General features: G+C 39.7%; 1 protein-coding gene across 1 annotated transcript in view; it reads left to right on the top strand.

Annotated features, from left to right (window-relative positions):
• Nucleotides 1-741: 741 nt before the first annotated feature.
• Nucleotides 742-19,445, top strand: part of LOC126471208 (dnaJ homolog subfamily C member 2) — a 204,118-nt gene continuing 185,414 nt past the window's right edge. Inside the window, exon 1 of the mRNA XM_050099322.1 lies at nucleotides 742-1,242. Coding sequence (XP_049955279.1) covers nucleotides 1,179-1,242 — 64 coding nt within the window. The 5' untranslated portion in view covers nucleotides 742-1,178. The remainder of the gene's footprint in view (nucleotides 1,243-19,445) is intronic.

Genomic DNA, 19,445 nt, shown 5'->3' with positions numbered 1-19,445 from the left:
GTACCTGTTTGCTGTATGCTAGTTGTGTTCTGAACGATATGCTAAATATGATTCAAAGGATAGTAATGTGGCGTATAACTCAAAGGGAAATCACAAATAAATAATTGTTGTAATTTGACAATGTTTTGTCCAAGACTCATTGTCACCAGTGAAACGTCACTAACTAAAAATTTTATCATTCTGCTTGATGATCCCAGATTCTTTCTTCCGGAAATCCGATTTCCTAACCAATATTTGACTTTCCGCGTCCTCTTTTAAATGTTTCTCTAACTTTTAGTTTTAAAATATGTGCTACCTCATTAACAGCTGTTCAAAATCTTTCAGGTGACTTTTCTCGCCCATTTCGAAATTTTTTTTATATATAAAAAAGATTAGGTTACGACTGCGTATTTTGGAATTTATAACTGCTAGTGTTAGCAGGAGATACAAATATACCAGATTCAAACGCAACTGAAAATTCAGCTTTGTTCCATTTTCAAAAGACGCCATAAAAATTATTTTGTTTTTCCATTGGGGTTTCATATTTGATAAACATGGGCCTGCAACAAAAATCTCAGATATTAGTGTCTGCACAACGAATTTGTAGACGTACAGGACTAAAATCTTTTCGAAATTTTTATATTACCCGTTCTCTCAAAATGTCAAAGATCTTACACGTGTGAGTGAAGCTCTGTGACAGCGTGGGATTTTGTGTGGATTATTTTTGTGTTTGGCGTTGAGCATCTTTGAACATAACTTTGTGTGTGAGTGGGAAAGTAAGAATGAGCGTAAGGGGAATTAGCGTGGTATTGTTTACAGTACATCGACAGTGTTTTTGATGAATGTTGTTGGTTGTCTCTATTTGCAACTGAGTCAAATTATGGCTGTGATCAATATAGCAACGTTTCTTTTTGCCGATATGTGATAGAACTGTGAGCTTCTTTGACTGGAAACGAGCATGTACTTCGTGCTTACTATAAACTGTAGATTGATATTGATGCGTACATGCAGAGAAAGATTTAGTGGAACGAGTGAAGCAATTCGTGTGCCTTGTTACGTACCTTACCTTTAAATTAATATTAGAATAGCTTGAAACTCAGGCCGACGTACATCGTAATTCAGCGCGCTTTTCATTTTTAAACGCCAGTATTCGTTGAGATTTATTACGGGTATCAACGATCCTGTTGTTAGTGATCAATATGGAAGATATGTCATTTGTTTCGACTGACATTCCCGCTGATGTGAGACAAATAACAATTACCGGTAAGTAAGAGTTCGCAAAATATTCATATCATTTCTTCATAATGCTTGATGTCATTTGTTTTGTTTTGGGTTAGTGGAAGGATGGGGAAGAAGCTGAGTTCTTGCTTGAGTGTGAAATATTTATTTCGCACGGTAGACGAATAGCGAATCGTTTCAAAAGTGTAAAGCAATTGTCATTTTGTAATTGTTATATTGCCTCATTACATTGATGATTCTTAGTTGGGAGCAGAGAGAAAATACTCACCAAACACGTGCCCGTTAAAAGTATAGAAGCAGGTCAAATCATGTTATATTGTTTTATTTATTTATTTAACCAATTTTAGTTCTGGTTAGAACATGGTGCGAATGAAATTCTAAAAATGGATTAGTTGTCATTGACACTGTACACTACTAAATTCGAAGATGAACATGCTGTGAATCAGCTCCACATTATCCTGTCAGAGAAAATTTATTTGTCAGTCCCACGCGAAATTATTGTTTTCAGTGTTTCAATTCTTATACTTGGAGAGGTTTGAAGTTCTGTATAGTCACATATCACAAATGCATTGTGTTGCCATTTCAAAAATAACAGTAAACAAGGAGGTGTTTCAAGACAGAAAAGTGTGTGTCCCAGAATCCGCCATGGAACACACATGTAAACATATTTTATGTCAATGATAACTCTAAAGTCAAAGTTCAAAGGCTTTCATCTATTATGGTTTCACTGGCTACATGCAGCGGACTAGGCTACTGAAATATTTCCACTCAGGTTGTATTCATTGGAAGGCTCGATGATTCACTGTCGGATTCCTAATAAAAGGGCTCTCTGAGTCAATCCTCAAATTTATTACTGACTGAGGGACTAAAGAAGGGACATTTTGTCAAAAACTCACCGTTTGCTCTGCAAGGCATTACTCAGTTTGGCACAGATACGTCTTTCTGTGACTTTGCGATGGTGCACATCATCTTACTTGTAGCTTCTTTCAGCCAACAAAAGGTAGACCAAAATTGCCACTTTTAAGTTGTTGCACCTTCAGCAAGATATGTATCAAAGTGCTCATTGAGATCACCTGACTTAGCATAGAAAAGGTTGCATGTAAAGCCCTGTCCATCACAATCTTTCAGTTGCCAAGTAGTTGGCTACCAGCCATGTACAATTGGTAGTGGTATAATGTAATATAGTACATCATATGAAAGATCCTTACAGATATGTTCATAAGAGTAGGGCCCATGAAGTTATTCAGCAAGTGGTATCAAAGATTCAAAATAAACTAACTATAGATTTCATGCAAAACAAGAGCTAAACAAAGTAGAAATGAAGATTAGGGTAATGAGGTAAGAAACTCAATAAATTCGGTAGTGAAATTTTATACACAGAATAGGCACCTACTTTAAGGAAGTTCCGTCCAAGAAATGAATTTCAATTATGTAGTCACTTGATGATTATAGTGACACTAGAATAGAAAGTGATAAAGTAAAACTGCAAATTCTTTCTAAAATATTTCAGTCACGATAGACAAATGTGGCTGTTAGATATAGCAATAAGTGATAGTGACTTTGAAAAACTATTAAAAGCACTTAATAGAAGCAAGATCTGTGAACTTGGTTATGTACCCATTACATACGACACTGAATGTGCAATAGAAGAGCCCCTTTTCTGTCAAGGGTGATTGAAGTCACTGGAAAGCCATGTAGGCTGAGACTTTAAGAAGAGCTACAGGCTATTACTGGTGACATCAGTTTGTTGTAGAATTATGGAACCCACAATGATCATTTGTAATTAATTTCCTGTATACAAATGATTCTTCAGTTTAACACCTCATCTACTCCTAGCGTGCCAGTCATATGGAGCTGCTAACACTAGCCATTAAAAAATACAGAATTATGTAAATAGTATAACAGCCCTCAGCTGCTCAGTATTATTGCTAATATTATTTAAAGGAGAGATTGCTACTCACTGTGAAGGTGACACATTGAGTTTTCGGCCAAAGTTTTCTTCAGGAAAGAAAAGAAAACACCCACATTCACACAAGCATGCACACCTCACACACACGTGACTGCTATCTCTTGGCCAGCCATATGTGCATAGGTGTGCCTGTTTGTGTGCGCGCGTGTTTGCCTTTCTTTTCAGAAGAAACCGGGCGAGGTGGCGCAGTGGTTAGACACTGGACTCGCATTCGGGAGGACAACAGTTCAATCCTGCGTCCGGCCATCCTGATTTAGGTTTTCCGTGATTTCCCTAAATCGCTCCAGGCAACTGTCGGGATGGTTCCTTTCAAAAGGCACGGCCAACTTCCTTCCCCGTCCATCCCTAATCCGATGAAACTGATGACCTCGCTGTCTGATCTCCTTCCCCAAACAACCCAACCCTTTTTAGAAGAAATCTTTGGCCAAAAGAACGGTGTGTAATGGTCTCTTTGTTGTGTCTGCAACACTGTGTGTCATGTTTGCACCAAGTAGCAATCTATGCTTTCCATAATATTGTTGATATTCCAACCCAAACTTTCCACTGTTCCAGTAGTATTGACACAGTGATGGTGTGTGACTATATTGTGCAAGTATTTTTCCAAAAAATGGCACAATATTATTGTGCAACATTTATGTCTAGGACATGTTGAAACTCTCCTTCATAGTGAACATGTAGCGCTTCATGATGTAGTGCATATTGTGAATGAGATGCTTTCCTAACAAAATGCAAGCAGAAATTATGTAGAATGTGTGAAACAAGTCTGAGAAGCTTTTTATGAACATTTCAGTGAACCATGGATTCTTTCATGGTAGCATAGATTTGTAAACCACTGTGAGAAGTAATTACAAATGAAACAAGTTAACTGTATAATTTATCATGATCACATGCTGTTCTCTGTTCATATCTCTACTGAGCTTGTGGTCTAGTGGCTAGCGTTGCTGCCTCTATGTCACGGGATCCCAGGTTCGATTCGTGGCTGCATTGGAGATTTTTCTCTCCCCGGGGACTGGGTGTTTGTGTTGTCCTCATCAGTTCATGATCATCATTCAGGACAGTGTTTAGATTGGATTGTGTAAAACTTGGACTGTGTAAAAATTGGGACTTTGTACGGGTGCTGATGACCACGCAGTTGAGCGCCCCACAAACCAATCATCATCATAATATCTCTATTGTAAAAGGTTTGTGAACAAAGTGAAGCAATTATACTGATTGAAAGCCTAAATGATTGTGTAACTCTGTTGTGACCACTGCACCAAGAAAAATTAACATATGTGTTCACAGGACAACCGACCAGACCTCATTTTCCAATTCTGAGAACTGCTACAAGTGCAATAAATATTTCTGGTTACTGTTTCAACATCATTCTCTTCAGTTTCCTTTGCTGTTGTGAACAAAAAAGTACCTGGCATTTCCTGATCAATCAGGAATTTCATTATTTCAGAAGTACCACACGGTACTTAAGTATTCATTGCCGACTCCACGTCCTGATCGTGTGTGTGTGTGTGTGTGTGTGTGTGTGTGTGTGTTATTGTTGCTTATTATGGACTCTATCAATTGTAAAGTAGCTCCATTCGGCATCTGCAGGAACTCGTGGATGTATATGTATCTACTGTAAGAAATTTACCATCTGTACCCACTCCTAGGAATCTGGTGTTTCTTGCTTCTTTTATCATGCCACATTGATAAAAATAGTCCTGGCCTTTCAGCTATGTATGAAGAGTGTGTGTTATATATGTTAGGGTCAAACAAAGTTTGCCGTGACACCTGTATGCTTTGATGCATTATGTAAGTGTATTGTGTTGTTGTTGTTGTTGGTATTGGGTGTAGGATGTTTATTTGTAAATTGTTTGAATGTGCTGTTATAGACTCAGACTTCTTGGGTGTTTTTTGTAAGAATAATATTGGAAGAGTTCGTGGCATTTTTAGTGAGCTATTTTGATGTTGACAGTTGGTGGGCAATAGACTCATTTTCCAGATAGTAATTATTATTGCAGTGTGCTGTTTACAGTTGGAGGTTTAATTTTGTTTTTTGTTAGGTATGGATGTTGCAACAAAGGGATGAATGATATATTGACCGCAGTTAAATCCCTACTGTCATTCAGTTTAATTGCCGAGTGTCTGAAGTGACACTTGTGTAGAGAAGGTATGAGATTAATCAAAGTTGCTGCATCTTGAGTGAGACCAGTATTTGCACTGTCGGCGGGATAACATAATGGCGTGGTTTGAAAAGTCAATGCTGACCATTCGAGATATTGTGTCGATGACATATTACTTTTGCTATAGCTATATTGGTAGATTTCTGTACCTGATGACTTTGGTTTGTAAGTGTTTATGGTTTTCCCTTTTATTATTGTGATATTTGGGTTTATGTGCATAAGTGTGTGTCTCTTGTACATCAGAATTGGTGTTTATGCAATTTTGCATGATTTTTTGGGCTTTATTGTTAGTTGTTGCTAATTATTGTTAGGTTGTTGATATTGGTTGTATTGGGTGGGGGGATGGTTTTGTGGTACTGTGGACTTTGTTTTACGTGTATAGGCTGAGTGAGGTGTTAGATACTGGAATAGTTGAGTTGTGTGTGGTTTTGTGGTGTCATGAATTTCAGCTTGATGGGTAAAGTGAAATTTCTGATACCAGTTTATTTCAGGTTTTTTTTATTATGGTTTTGTTGAATACTGAGGATTTCATTTGCTTCATTTTTGTGTTGGCATTTGTTTTGTTATGTCGACATTATTTGGGTTGTCATACATTTATTTTGCCCTACACAAAACCCCTCAATTCCTGTTGTTGTCCCATTAGATTTATGTTATTTCTGCTAATAAATATTTTTGTTATTATTTGTGTCTGTTTGCGTGTGTAATGAGTCTTGAAATAGGAGTGCCTATCACTAATGGGTGCTACCACTGTCTTTGCTTTTGCTGTAATCTATGTTGTGTTCGCATTTTGCTAGAACTTAAGGTTCAGTTTTTAATTTGTTGAAGCTAGTGTAAGGACGTTGTTGACATTTCTGAGGTATGCGAAATCTTCTAATATCATTTTTGTGTACTTAAACCAAAAATCAGAAACTCTTAATGACAACCTGTCTTATCCAGCTTCTCCGATGTCACAAATTAAAATTCTTCCATCATGAAAACTGCTTTTGGATTGCCACTTTTCAAATTTAAATTGAATCCTGTGATATTTCTTGCTCTTGTTGATGCTCAGTTTCAGATAGCCATGTATCCACTTCTGAAATTCTGAGTATGATCTGAATCCAGTCTTGAGAGATTACTTTAACTTGTTCCTAGCTTGGCAATAGTTGTGTAATGTCCCACCACCCTTTGAATTTTTTGTAGTTTATATGTGATATTTCAGATTCATTAGCTTCACCTACCCACAGTGAAAAAGGGAACGATTTTTATTTCTACACTGGAAATTAATTGCTTCTTTTCTCGCCTCTGGTTACGTGAAAATATTATCCCATTGGTTATACGAAACTGACTCTTTGCCAATCTATGAGCAGTACTGAATCACTGCTGTGACTGCCACTTGACCTTATCTAGAGTTAGACCGGCTGTGCTACTCAACAGTCATGCACCACAACAAAAATTTTTGGCTGGGTTGAAGGAGGGAGCAAGGGGGCCAGTATCACACTCACTCCCAGCTTTGTCATAAAGTTATTTTAACTGTAAATTAGACACCTTTAAAATGAGTACAAATATACCAAAATTTGTCACTTTTATAATAGTGGTCGTGTTTACTGAGATCCTGTGCAATAATCTGCAAATGACATTCAAAAATAAACTGATAGCAAACGATGTAAATTTTTATCACACATAGCTTGATTAATTTCATTTACTGCCAGTAAATGTCTGTCTTCCAGGTTATTTCAGTGTCTTCATCTCTGAGGGCATAATTTACTATAAATTTCTCTTATTTGACACTGTTGAGGAGGATCAGTTATCCTAAACTAATAATATCACATGGTGTGCTGGTGGGTTTTCCAGGAAAACTGGTATATCCACATCCATAATTCTTTTGATAGCTTGAGACAGCACTTTTCATGAAGGCAGTTTCCAGCCCCTATGAAGATGGTACACTGTGAATATTTGTCAAAGAGTAAAGGATTTCAGTTGATTAAAAATACGAAGATTATGGTAAAAATAATCTCGACTCTTTAATATCTTCTATTTAAGAGGTGGTATTCGTGCACTTAGATCTACAGCCATCTAGAGTTATGAATGAAAGAGCTAAAGTTGTGGGTTGAAGGTGGATCCTTGAGCCATACTTCAGTGCCTGTCTGGTTCAGTTGGAATATCGCCACCAACAAAAGGCAATTGCTTGGTTAGATCCCCAGTTGGTTGCATGTTTTTTTTTGCCTGTTTTGAATGTTCAGCCCAGGAAATACTTCACTAGAAGTAGTAGATTCCAGTAACAAACCTCGTGCCATGGAAGACCAATTCTTTTATCAATGTCGTCTAGTCCCCATATAGTTAGTGAGAGTACCTCTGTAAAGATAAGAAAGGTAAGAGTTAGTGGTAATTAGAAACTGTGAGATGTTTAATGAGCCCCACATTTATGCCTTATTTGGAAGACAGTGCTGAAATAGACCAGGCTCAGGTTTCAAGGCCTGGTCTTGTATATGGCCTTAACATTCAACAGTGCCCTCGTTTAAGTAGCAAGCAGAAGAACTGAAGAAAACACACAATAAAAACCAAAATTACTAATTGAAAATAGAGTTATAACACTACAGTATAATGAACATTGTGAAGGAAATAAGCATGTAGTTACTGAGTGTAGTTTGTTCTAACATGCTGCTTATGATGTAATCTTAAGTTAATGTACACCCAATTGAAACGGATGTTCATTGTTTATAAATAACATTGGTCAATCAGTGAAACCAAATACTTCATTGTCTCATGGCAAACTATAGCAGATCATACTTCCAAGCTTGCTGCAGAGAAAATCGAAACAGTGACTCAGTGCACTGGTCTTGAAATCTTACTAACTACAGACGAGAAGAAATAAATAGTAGAGTACAGAAAGCCAGTAGATATTATTATACTTTACTGGATGCATTAAAAGCAAACTTGCTTCAAGAAATTTAAAGATTCACATATAGAAAGCTTTTGTCATAACTGTTCTGCCATATGCTTGTAAGACATGGACATTAACAAAATCAGGAGAAACAAAATTAAGAATTTTTGAAAGGAAATCAGGTACAAAATTGTAGGGTTCCCTTAATAGGTCAGGTGTGCGCTACACCACGCAAAACTGGCCACTAGGGTACCTGAGTATATGTGGTGTACACATGTTGTTGTTGTTGTTTTTTTTTTTTTAAAGCTTAGAGGACCCCCCCCCCCCCCCCCTTCCATTCCCCAAGTATCTGAAGTGAATTGCCTGCCAAAATTGAAATTACAAAAGCTACAATGTTCTTCGAGAATGTTCATCCTCACAGATAAGATATAGAAAAGGTATGGTATTATGAAACTGCAGGAGTATCCAAGACAAGGTACCAGGATTGGTATTACTTTTTGAAGGTTGTTATGCCCAGATGGTGTTAGGAACAGAAAGTTGGTTTAAACCAGATGTAAACAGCAACAAAATCCCTAGATCATATTGGAATATTTATCATAAGGGAGGGTTTGTCGCTAGTGGTGGCAGCGTATTTATTGCAGTAAAGACCTTGATAATATCTAGCTAGGTTTTCATGGTTTCCAAATGTGAATTAACCTGTGTGAAGTCCATCAAAGGTCGGTCAAAAGTGGTAATTGGGTGCTTTCATAGACTGTCTGGATCAGAAGCTGTACTGGCAGAGTGCTTTGGAGAGAATTTGCAGAATATCGTTAGTAAATTTCCTGATCATGCCATTGTAATAGGGGGTGAGTTCAGCTTGCCAGGTAGGGCCTATAGATTGAGAGAGTCATACCATCAAAATTGGTACCAGAGACAGGGATTCGTGTGACATAATTCTTAATGTGTTGTCCAAAAATTACTTTGAGCAGATACTTTAAAGGACCTCCTTGTAAAGGTAGCATCTTAGACCATGTAGCAACAAACAGACCCGAACTTACCGAATCAGTTAAAGTAGAGGAAGGTATCAGTAATCATAAGCCTGTGGTGGCAACTGTGACAACGGGTTTCACAAGGAATAAATATTAAGAAAAGTAGGAAGATATTTTTGCATAGCAAGAGTGACAAGATACAAATGGCAGGGTATCTGAGTAGTCAGCATCAAATAGTTGGTGCTGAGGGCGAAGATGTGGAGCACAAATTGAGAAAATTCAGAAACATTCATCAAGTCTTAGGTAACCAAGCAAGGCCTTAAAGGATTGGAAAGACCCACCATTGTTTAATAGCCGCGTCAGAAAACTGCTACACAAACAAAGTAAGCTTCATCATACAATCAAGAAAACCCAAAACTATCTGACAAACAAAAGCTGAATGAAGCAAAAATCAACATAAGGAGAGCAAGGAGAGAGGCATTCAATGACATTAAAGTAAAATTTTGTTAACCGATCTCAGTAAAAACCCTGAAGAGGTTATGATCTTACGTAAAATCAGAAGCAGTTCAAAATCCTCCATTCATCCACTCGGTAACTATACTAGCACTGAAACCGAGAGAAAGCCCAAAATACTGAATTCAGTCTTCCAAAATTGTTTCTCCATGGAAGATAGTGACACAACATCTCCATTTAGTCATCATACAAACACTGAAATGGCGGATATTGAGATAACCAACCATGGAATAGAAAAACAGCTACAGTTGCTCAGCAGTAGAAAGGTATCAGGACTAGATGGTGAAGTATCTATAAGATTCTGCAAAGATTATGCAAAAGAGCGTGCTCCCCTTCTAGAGCAGTAGTTCGTGGGAACAAAAAAGGGCTCCTAGCAATTGGAAAAAGGGCTGCTTATTCCCATTTTCATGATGGGGTATAGAACAGATGCACATAATTATAGGCCTATATCGTTGATGTCAATCTGTTGTAGAATAATATAACGTGTTTTATGCTAAAGAATTATGATGTTTTTGGAGAACGAAAATGTCGCCTATAAAAATCGATATGGATTCCACAGAGATCGTGCGAAACACAGCTCGCTCTGTTTCTCAATGAGAACCATAGTTTTGTAGACAACAGCACTTATGTCGTTGCCATGTTCCTTAACTCCAGGAAGGCATTTGATACCATTCCACACTGTCGTTTAGTCCAAGTATCGGACCAGATTTGCGATTGGATTAAGACTGCCTTACAGATGGAATGCACCGTGACACTCATAATGGAACAAAATCGACAGATGTAAATGTAATTTCCAGACTACTGCAAGGAAGTGTGATAGGACCGTTGCTGTCTACAGTGCACGTAAAGGATCTAGTAGAAAGCATCGGAAGCTCTTTAAGAATGTTCGCAGATGACACGGTCGTCTGTAAGAAAGAAGCAATGCCAGAAGACAGTATCAATTTGCAGAGTGACCTGCAGAGCATTGAGTTAGTTAGTTACTGTAATGTTTCATGGATCATTTTGCATGATAAATTTTAATGACCCAGAACAAGTCATGATGACAAGCAAAAGTTAGTTGAGATTCAAGCATCTGAGAAAAGATCTATGCATGAAGCATGCAACAACTACCACTGCCACACCTTAGCAAAAGATCTGGCAGAGAACCTGAGAAAATTCTGGTCTTATTTAAAATTGCTGAGTGGGTCTAAGGCTTCCACTCAGTCCCTTGTTGACCAGTGGGAGTTGAAGATAGCAAAATGGATGCTGAATTTTGAAATTTCACATTCAAGAAATCATTCACACAGGAGAATTGTGCAAACATACCATCATTTGACCATTGTACAGGCTCCCATGTGGACGACATAGTAATAAGCATACCTGGCATTGCTGGATGTTAACAAAGGTACGAGCACATGGAATAAATTAACAGATATGTTAGTGGTTCAAAGACTTCTTAAATAATAGAACCCGGTATGATGTCCTCGACAGCGAGTGTTCAGAGTGTTCATCAGAGGCAAGGGTATCGTCAGTAGTACCCTAGGGAAATGTGAGAGGACCGCTGCTGTTCATTATATACATAAATGATTTGGTGGACAGGGTGGGCAGCAATCTGTGGTTGTTTGCTGATGATGCCATCGTGTATTGTAAGGTGTCAGAGTTGAGTGACTGTATGAAGATACAAGACAACTAAGACAAAATTTCCAGTCGGTGTGATGAATGGCAGCTAGCCCTAAATGTGGAAAAATGTAAGTTCATGCGGATGAGTAGGAACATCAAACCTGTAATGTTCGAATACAGTATTACTAGTGTCCTGCTTGACACAGTTAGGTCATTTAAATATCTGGGCATAATGTTGCAAAGGTGGAACGAGCATGTGAGAACTGTGATAGGGAAGGCAAATGGTCAACTTCAGTTTATTGGGAGAATTTTAGAAACAAGTGGCTAACCTGTAAAGGAGACTGCATATAGGGCATTGGTGTGACCTATTCTTGAGTGCTGCTCAAGTGTTTGGGATCCGAACCAGGTCAGATTGAAGGAAGACATCGAAGGAATTCAGAGGTGGGCTGCTAGATTTGTTACTGGTAGGTTCGAAGAACACACAAGTGTTTCAGAGATGCTTTGGAAACTCAAGTGTGAATCCCTGGAGCGCAGGTGATGTTTTTCTCAAGAAACACTATTGAGAAACTTTAGAGAAATGGCATTTGAAGCTGACTAGCGAATGATTCTACTGCCACCAACATACATTGCGCGTACGGATCATGAAGATAAGATATGAGAAATTGGGGCTCATACAGAGGCATATATAAACTCAGTTGTCCCTCACTCTATTTGCGAGTGGAACAGGAAAGGAAATGACAAATAGTGGTACAGGGTACCCTCCACCACACACCGTACGGTGGTTTGCAGAATATCTATGTAGACATAGATTTTACATTCACATCACACATTAATTTGTAAATATGGCTACATACTGAATATTTTATAAAGTCTGAAAAAATGTGAGTAAGTCCTACCCATCACCTTTTACACATTACAATAGCAGAAATTCGTCTATGGAATAGGAGGAACTGTCAAGTAGAAACTTTTTCATTTTCTTTTCAAATTTTACTTTCCTGTCTGTCAGACATTATACATTCCCCTAGTAAGTGATTTGAAAAAAATTAGTTGCAGCATTCTGCACCCTTTTTCATGTCAAAGACAACCTTAATGTGGAGTAATGAATGTCATTTATCCTGTTGGTGTTGTAATTAATTACATAATTGTTCTTTTTGAGCTGCATGTGGTGAATTATTTACAACAAACTTCATGAGGGAATAACTATACTGTGAACTAGTAGTGAGAGTGCTCAAATGCTTACAGATGTCTACAAGATGATCATGGGCCAGCTCCACATTATTCTTACAGCAAAGTTTTTAGCTATGAAGACTTTCTTTGTTAAAGATGAATTACCCCAAAACATTATTCCATTTGATATTATTGCATGAAGATATGTCAACTATTTGCCTCTCCCCAAGATTTTCAATGATTCTAAGTGCAAATGTGGCCGAACTAAGTTGTTTTAGGAGTTTCAAAATGCTCTTTTTCGAGTTTAAATTCTCATTGATATGGAAACCTAAAATTTTTGAAGTTTCCACCCTATTTATTATTTCCTCACCATGTGTTAACGCTTATCATTGGCGTAGTATCCTTAGATGTTGAGAACAGAGTATGTTCTATCTTCTTAAAATTCAGAGTGAGACCATTCACAGAAAACCAACTTTTAAGAATGCTGTTTATAATTTCTTCTTTTTCTTCTGTTCAATTACAGTACTAGTGTAATTTGCAAGAATAGCTGATTCTGGTTGTTGTATATTAGACAAAAGACTGTGTACATGTGTGAGGAACAGTAGTGGGCCCGAGATTGATGAATGGTGCAGGCTTTGGCAGTTGATCCTGAACGTAAATAAATGTAACATATAGTACATACATGTACACACATAAGAAATGAAATCCAGTGCTGCACAACTATATTGTTGATGACAAATTGCTGGAAACAGTTTATACCATAAAAATCTGGAAGTAACTATCCATGGAATGACCACATAAAGCAAATAGGAAAAGCAGATGCCAAACTGAGATTCAGAGGAAGAATCTTAAGGAAATGTAACTTATCCATGAGGGAATTGGCATACAAGGTGCTTGTTCTACCGATTCTAGGGTATTGATCGTCTGTCTGGGATTCTTATCAGGCAGGACTGACACAAGAGAGAGAGAGAGAGAGAGAGAGAAGATCCAGTGAACAGTGGCATGTTCCGTCATGGGATTGTTTGGTCAATGCAAGAGCCTTATGGAGATGCTGAAAAACCTCCAGTGTCAGACATTTTAAGAGAGGCGTTGTGCATCGCTATGAGGTTTACTATTGAAATTTTGAGAGAACATTTTCCTGGAAGAATTGGACACCATATTACTTTCTTCCACATACGTTTCACGAAATGACAGTGAGAAAATTTGAGAAATTAGAGCTAATACAGACGTTAACCAAGTATTGTTCTTGCCATGTGCCATTCATGAGTGGAACAGTGTAGAGAGATTAGTCAGTGGTACCAGAAGTACCCTCAGCCACATGCCATTAGGTGCTTTGCAGAGTAAGATGGACATGTAGATCAGCCGGCCGAAGTGGCCGTGCGGTTAAAGGCGCTGCAGTCTGGAACCGCAAGACCGCTACGGTCGCAGGTTCGAATCCTGCCTCGGGCATGGATGTTTGTGATGTCCTTAGGTTAGTTAGGTTTAACTAGTTCTAAGTTCTAGGGGACTAATGACCTCAGCAGTTGAGTCCCATAGTGCTCAGAGCCATTTGAACCATTTGCCACATGTAGATCAAAATTTTGAGGAAGATATTTGGCAGAATTCAATAATAGGACACAGTAGAATGCAGAATCTCAACAGACAAAAAAGTATATGATCTGTTAGGAGAACCAGACATTGTATCCAAAATCAAATCTGGGAGACTTTGTTGTATTGGACACACACTGTGCAAACTCCGGAAGAAAGGAAAATTTATCAAGTATGTACAGAACAGTCTCAAGGAAGAAGACCCCTTGGAAGGCTAAGACTATGCTACTTCTACATCAGAGAAAATATGAAAAATATTAGATGAGATGGATTGGAAAATTAAATTCCAAGATAGAAGTACATGGTAAAACATTGAGACATCAGCAGCGAAGAGCTTTCGTAGCTTGTTAAGCTGCTGCTGCTGATGATAATAATAATTATAATAACAATAATAATAATTGAGCAGTCAGTTACTTTGACAGCCTTTGACCTTGTTTTTAGTGTCATTTGCATTATTTTACATCTACAGAACAATGAGGAACTGTGCAAAATAAATATGCCTGAAGTTGATCAGTCAAGCTACGATTATGGATCCAAGAAGTCTTGATTTGTGGGTAATTTTAGCTTTCTAATTTGCTGTGACCTGAGCTGTGCTCATGTATTTTGTCAGAAGGTCAAGAGAAGAAGGGGGGCTGAGTGGCCCTGTAGAGCACCGGGGCACTAATGAAATGTCATTCAGGTAATAATCATTTACTGATGAGAGTTTTATAGTCACTCCGTCTTCTTCCTGGAAGTGCCTAGCAGTGATCATGCTGAGTCTGCACTACTTGAAAGTGTGAGGTAGCATGTCACTGCCCAGCGAGGAAGTTGCTGCACACAGGTCCTGCATTGCCTGTGGTCAGTAGGTTGCGGCAGCTGTGTGCCTCCTCAGCCTGGTGTGGCTGTGGAGATCTTTCACAACCTCACTGCCATCAGTGAGAGAAGCTGTGCTTAGGCTTGGCCCCAGAAATATACACGCCCCTGTTGTCGGTTGTTGAGATGGCATGCAGGTGGAAGACCAGCAGCGACATGAAGGATAGCCTAAAACAATTGGTGGTCCTAGCATACATCTGGTAAGACGGTACTTCTACTGCCCAGTAGCGGCAACATAGGTGCCCAGCACATAAGTTAAATAGCTTGCAGACAGGTAGATTGGTTCTTTATCCACAGAAGGTCGGCTTTGCCCCCCACCCCCAGTCAGTGTCTTTTGTGACCTCCAGGGCTGTGGCTTGCAGATCAAAAGTCCTCTCCACAGCCAGAGGCTGTGGATTTGCAGTAATGGACGTAGTTGGCCTCACTCTGAGAATGAGCATGAGGAGCGCAGAGGTTTTATAGCAGGTGATGACGTGATCCGCCACACACTTGTGATAGAATGGACACTCGTTTTCTCAGCCCATCAGCTATCTCGGTTGCTATAGTGTTTAACTTAAGTGTTTTAGAGTATTCTTTTATTCAAAATTCACATCCTGAAATGTGCTCTTATGACATCTCTAAGTGAAGTTAATACAGTTAGCCTTATTACAGTAGCACATTCTGTCTGTTCTGCACTGTTGCCGAAGTGCCAAATCAGTCTTCTTGGCTTTCCTGTCGCATAGTCTGATGAAATGTGCTCATAGCTTATTCTACTTTGTGCCTCCCTGTGTTAGCATTGAGTTACGACACCATCACGTAGGTGACAGATGTGCCCCCACTTAGCAATATCCATTGGTTCTTAACAAAATTTTTATTCCTGCACTTACTGTTCTCCTGTACAACAAATTTTTCCATTAATTTGAGGACTGGTTTTCACCGACACTTTTATCTCTTGTAGCTTTCACTGTAGAAAGGTAGGTCTACAGGAAGCTATATTTACTTTACATTTTGTCAGATGTACTAGTGGGATAGTATTGACAGTGAGCTCTTCTGTCACACAGTGATTGCAGCAAACAATCAAACTGAATAAATTGGCCATTACAATGACAACACTTTGAAATGTATAACTACCTTGATGCTAAAAATGATGCTTACGGGATATTTATATAGCAGTCTAGTTAATACAATAAATTTAGACTACATGGTATTTTTTTGGAAAGAGAGCATTGAAAAAGAAGCAAATTTATGATTTTGCACTTTACATGTATATTTGTGAGTTCAGAATTGGCATCATATAAGATTGCTGGCATGTTTCATTAGTAAAAGTGTTTTACTCAAATACTCTTTGAATTTAAATAGTGATATGAGGAATAAAGATGACTTTCTTTTGCAAAACACTTTTGAGGAAGTTTAGAGAATTAGAATTTGTGACAGGCTGCAGAAGTACTCTAATGTCTCCAACATACATCTCATTTAAGACAAACTGAAAGAGCTCAGTGCTTGTACAGAAGTATACAGCTAACCATTTTCCAGTCTGATGACTGGTTTGAAGTAGATCTGTGTGCTATGCAAGTATGTAACCTACATCCATTCAAACATTGGTCTCCCTGTACGACTTTTACCCCTCCCCCTTCCTTCCACTACCAAATCGGTGGTTTCTTGATGCCTCATGGTGTGTCTCATCAGCAAATTTCTTTGTTCAGTCAAGTTGTGCCACAATTTAGTTAAGTTATTGTAGAAATATCTTTTCTCCCCAGATCAGTTTAGTACCTCCTCATCTGTTATTCAATCTACCCATCTAATCTCCAGCATTCTCCTATATCATCAGATTTCAATGCTTCTGTTCTCTCCTTGTCTTGACTATTTTTCATCCATGAATGACTTTTGTACCTGGCTACACTCCAGACAAATACCTTCAGAATAGACTCCTTAACATAAACATTTATATTAGCTGCAGTTTCTAAATTTAGTCTACAAGTTGTAAAAAGCCTTTTGCCCCCTCTGTTTTAACCCTGCTAACTTTATAATTTCAGAGAGTTTTTTTCCACTCAGCATTGTCAAAAGCTTTTTGTAAATCTACAAATGCTATTAATGTAGGTTTGCTTTTTCTGTGTGCCTTCTAAGATAAATTGTAATGTCACTATTCCCTCATGCATTCTTAAATTTATATGAAACTCAAACTTATCTTCCATGAGGTCAGCTGCTAACAGTTTTTTCAATCTTCCGTAAATAATTTGTGTCAGTATTTTACAAACACACCTTATTTTTAAATTGATCATTCAGTAATATTCACATCTCTCATTACCTTCCTTGTTTGTACTTGGAAAGATCACATTCTTCTTGAAGTCTGAGGCTATTTTGTTTGACTTGTGTAGCTTGCATACCAGGTAGATTAATTTTGTCAAAGGTTGTTCTTCCAAGGATTTCAGTAATTCTTCTCACAGTTCCCTATCTCCCATCATATCTTTATATCAGCTTCCTCATCCTCTTCTAGATCATTGCCTTGAAGTTCTTTTCTCCTGATATCCCTATTCCTTTCAGCATTCCCTTCTTAGTTTGCCATGCGAGCTCTTGGTATTCATAAATCTCCTTCTACCCTTTGGGCCTGGGGGTAAGGATAGGCCCGAGGTATTCCTGCCTGTCGTAAGAGGTGACTAAAAGGAGTTTCACATGTTTCGGCCTTTATGTGATGGTCCCCTGTAGGGTTTGACCTCCGTTCTTCAAAATTTTCCTGAAGAGAGAGCCAGTTGGGGAAGGGCGCCTTACATGGTGCATCGTGTCCCTCGTGCATTGAGATCTTTGGCCCACTTTCTCATCGTCGCATTGCAGTCCCACCAATTCTCCATCTCTTGGGCGAGGACACCTTCCTGGGTGCATTTTACACCATGCACTATGCAGTGTTGCTTTCTGCGTCAACGATGACCATGGACTTTTTTGCACCTGATATCCAGCATGGTAACCAGTCCATTGTGGTGGGGCTGCCACGTACCCTGTTGCCACGTACCCTGTTGCCACGTACCCTGTTGCCACGTACCCTGTTGGTTGTAGCCCCCTGACCACACAGGGATCGCTCTGCTGATGCCTGCGCCGTTAACTCCCCACGTATGCCAAGGGGTAGATGGCCATCCGCTGGGGCATCGGGACTCCCGGCAATGGCCATCCTGCCAGGTGGCCTTTGCTATGGCTGGGTGGCGCTCGTAGGGAGGGCCCCTGGTCGGAGGCGGTGGCATCAGGGTGGATGACACACAATGAAGCGAATTCCATCATCTCTTACTGATGGTGAAACACCAGCAGTCCCTAAGCATTCAAAAGCTCAATTCAATGAACAGAAGTACGACACTAAATCGTTACCCTCTCTGGGCACACCATGGGAGGAACGTCAGGCTAAGGATGGCAGCGGATCTTATTCGCCCTAGTACCTTGTATGTTCGAGAGGTGATGGAGAATCTTTCATGCCAATGAAGAGTCAGTTTTTTGGTGAGCATTTAGAGGACAAGTTTGGGGAGGTGGAGGGCTTGTCCAAAATGAGATCTGGGTCAGTCTTGATCAAAACGGCATCCTCTGCCCAGTCATGGGCGTTACTCGCTTTTGACAAGCTGGGGGATGTTTCTGTAATGATCACGCCCCATAAGAGCTTAAATATGGTCCAGGGTATCATATTTCACAAGGACCTTCTTTTGCAGTCTGACGATGAGCTGTGTGCCAATTTAGAGCGACGAGGTGTACATTTCGTCCAGCATGTCCACTGGGGTCCGAGGGATAATCAGGTTGCCACCGGTGCCTTCATCTTGGCCTTCAAGGGTGGTGCATTGCCCGAAAAGGTCAAAGTGATGGTCTACTGCTGCGAAGTACAGCCTTATATCCCTCCCCCAATGAGATGCTTTAAGTGCTGGAAGTTTGGCCATATTTCTTCCCGCTGTACTTCCAGCGTTACATGCCGAGATTGCGGATGCCCATCACATCCCAATACTCCATGTGCCGTGCCTCCCATCTGTGTCAACTGCAGAGAGCACCATTCGCCTTGCCCGCCAGACTGCAGGATTCTCCGGAAAGAAAGTAAAATCATGGAGTACAAGACCCTGGACCGACTGACCTACACTGAGGCTTAGAGAAAATTTGAATATCTACATCCTGTGCATATGACATTATCTTACGCCACCACTACAACAGTTCTGGCACCATCAGCTCCGCCAAACCCAGTCACATCTCAGAGCCGGAAGACTACACCTGCCCCGTTGATGGTGGGGGGCATTTCCCTCCCTGTTGCTCCTGCACCACCTACTTCGGGAGCAACACTCCCCCCAACCATCAGGAACGTCCGTCCCCACTTCTAAGCCGGAGAAGCGTGAGTCTTCTTCGGCTCCTCTCACTAGGATGGGGTCCCTTGGGTCACTCCCTTCCCAGGTTTCTGCTAGTGGGAAAGATGACACCCGTCAGTGGCTGAAGAGTCCAAAAGCAGCTGGTTGTAGGGCTTCACGCTCATCCTCAGTCCCGGAGCCTGAGCCAGTAAAGTCCTCCTAGCCAGGGAAACTCAAAGAGCAGCGAGAGAAATCCAAAAAGAAAACACCTAAGAC

This window comes from Schistocerca serialis, chromosome 3, assembly GCF_023864345.2.
Source record: "Schistocerca serialis cubense isolate TAMUIC-IGC-003099 chromosome 3, iqSchSeri2.2, whole genome shotgun sequence".
NCBI lineage: Eukaryota > Metazoa > Arthropoda > Insecta > Orthoptera > Acrididae > Schistocerca > Schistocerca serialis.
The sequence above is the reverse complement of the archived record's forward strand: the minus strand, read 5'-3'. Positions and strand labels throughout refer to the sequence as shown.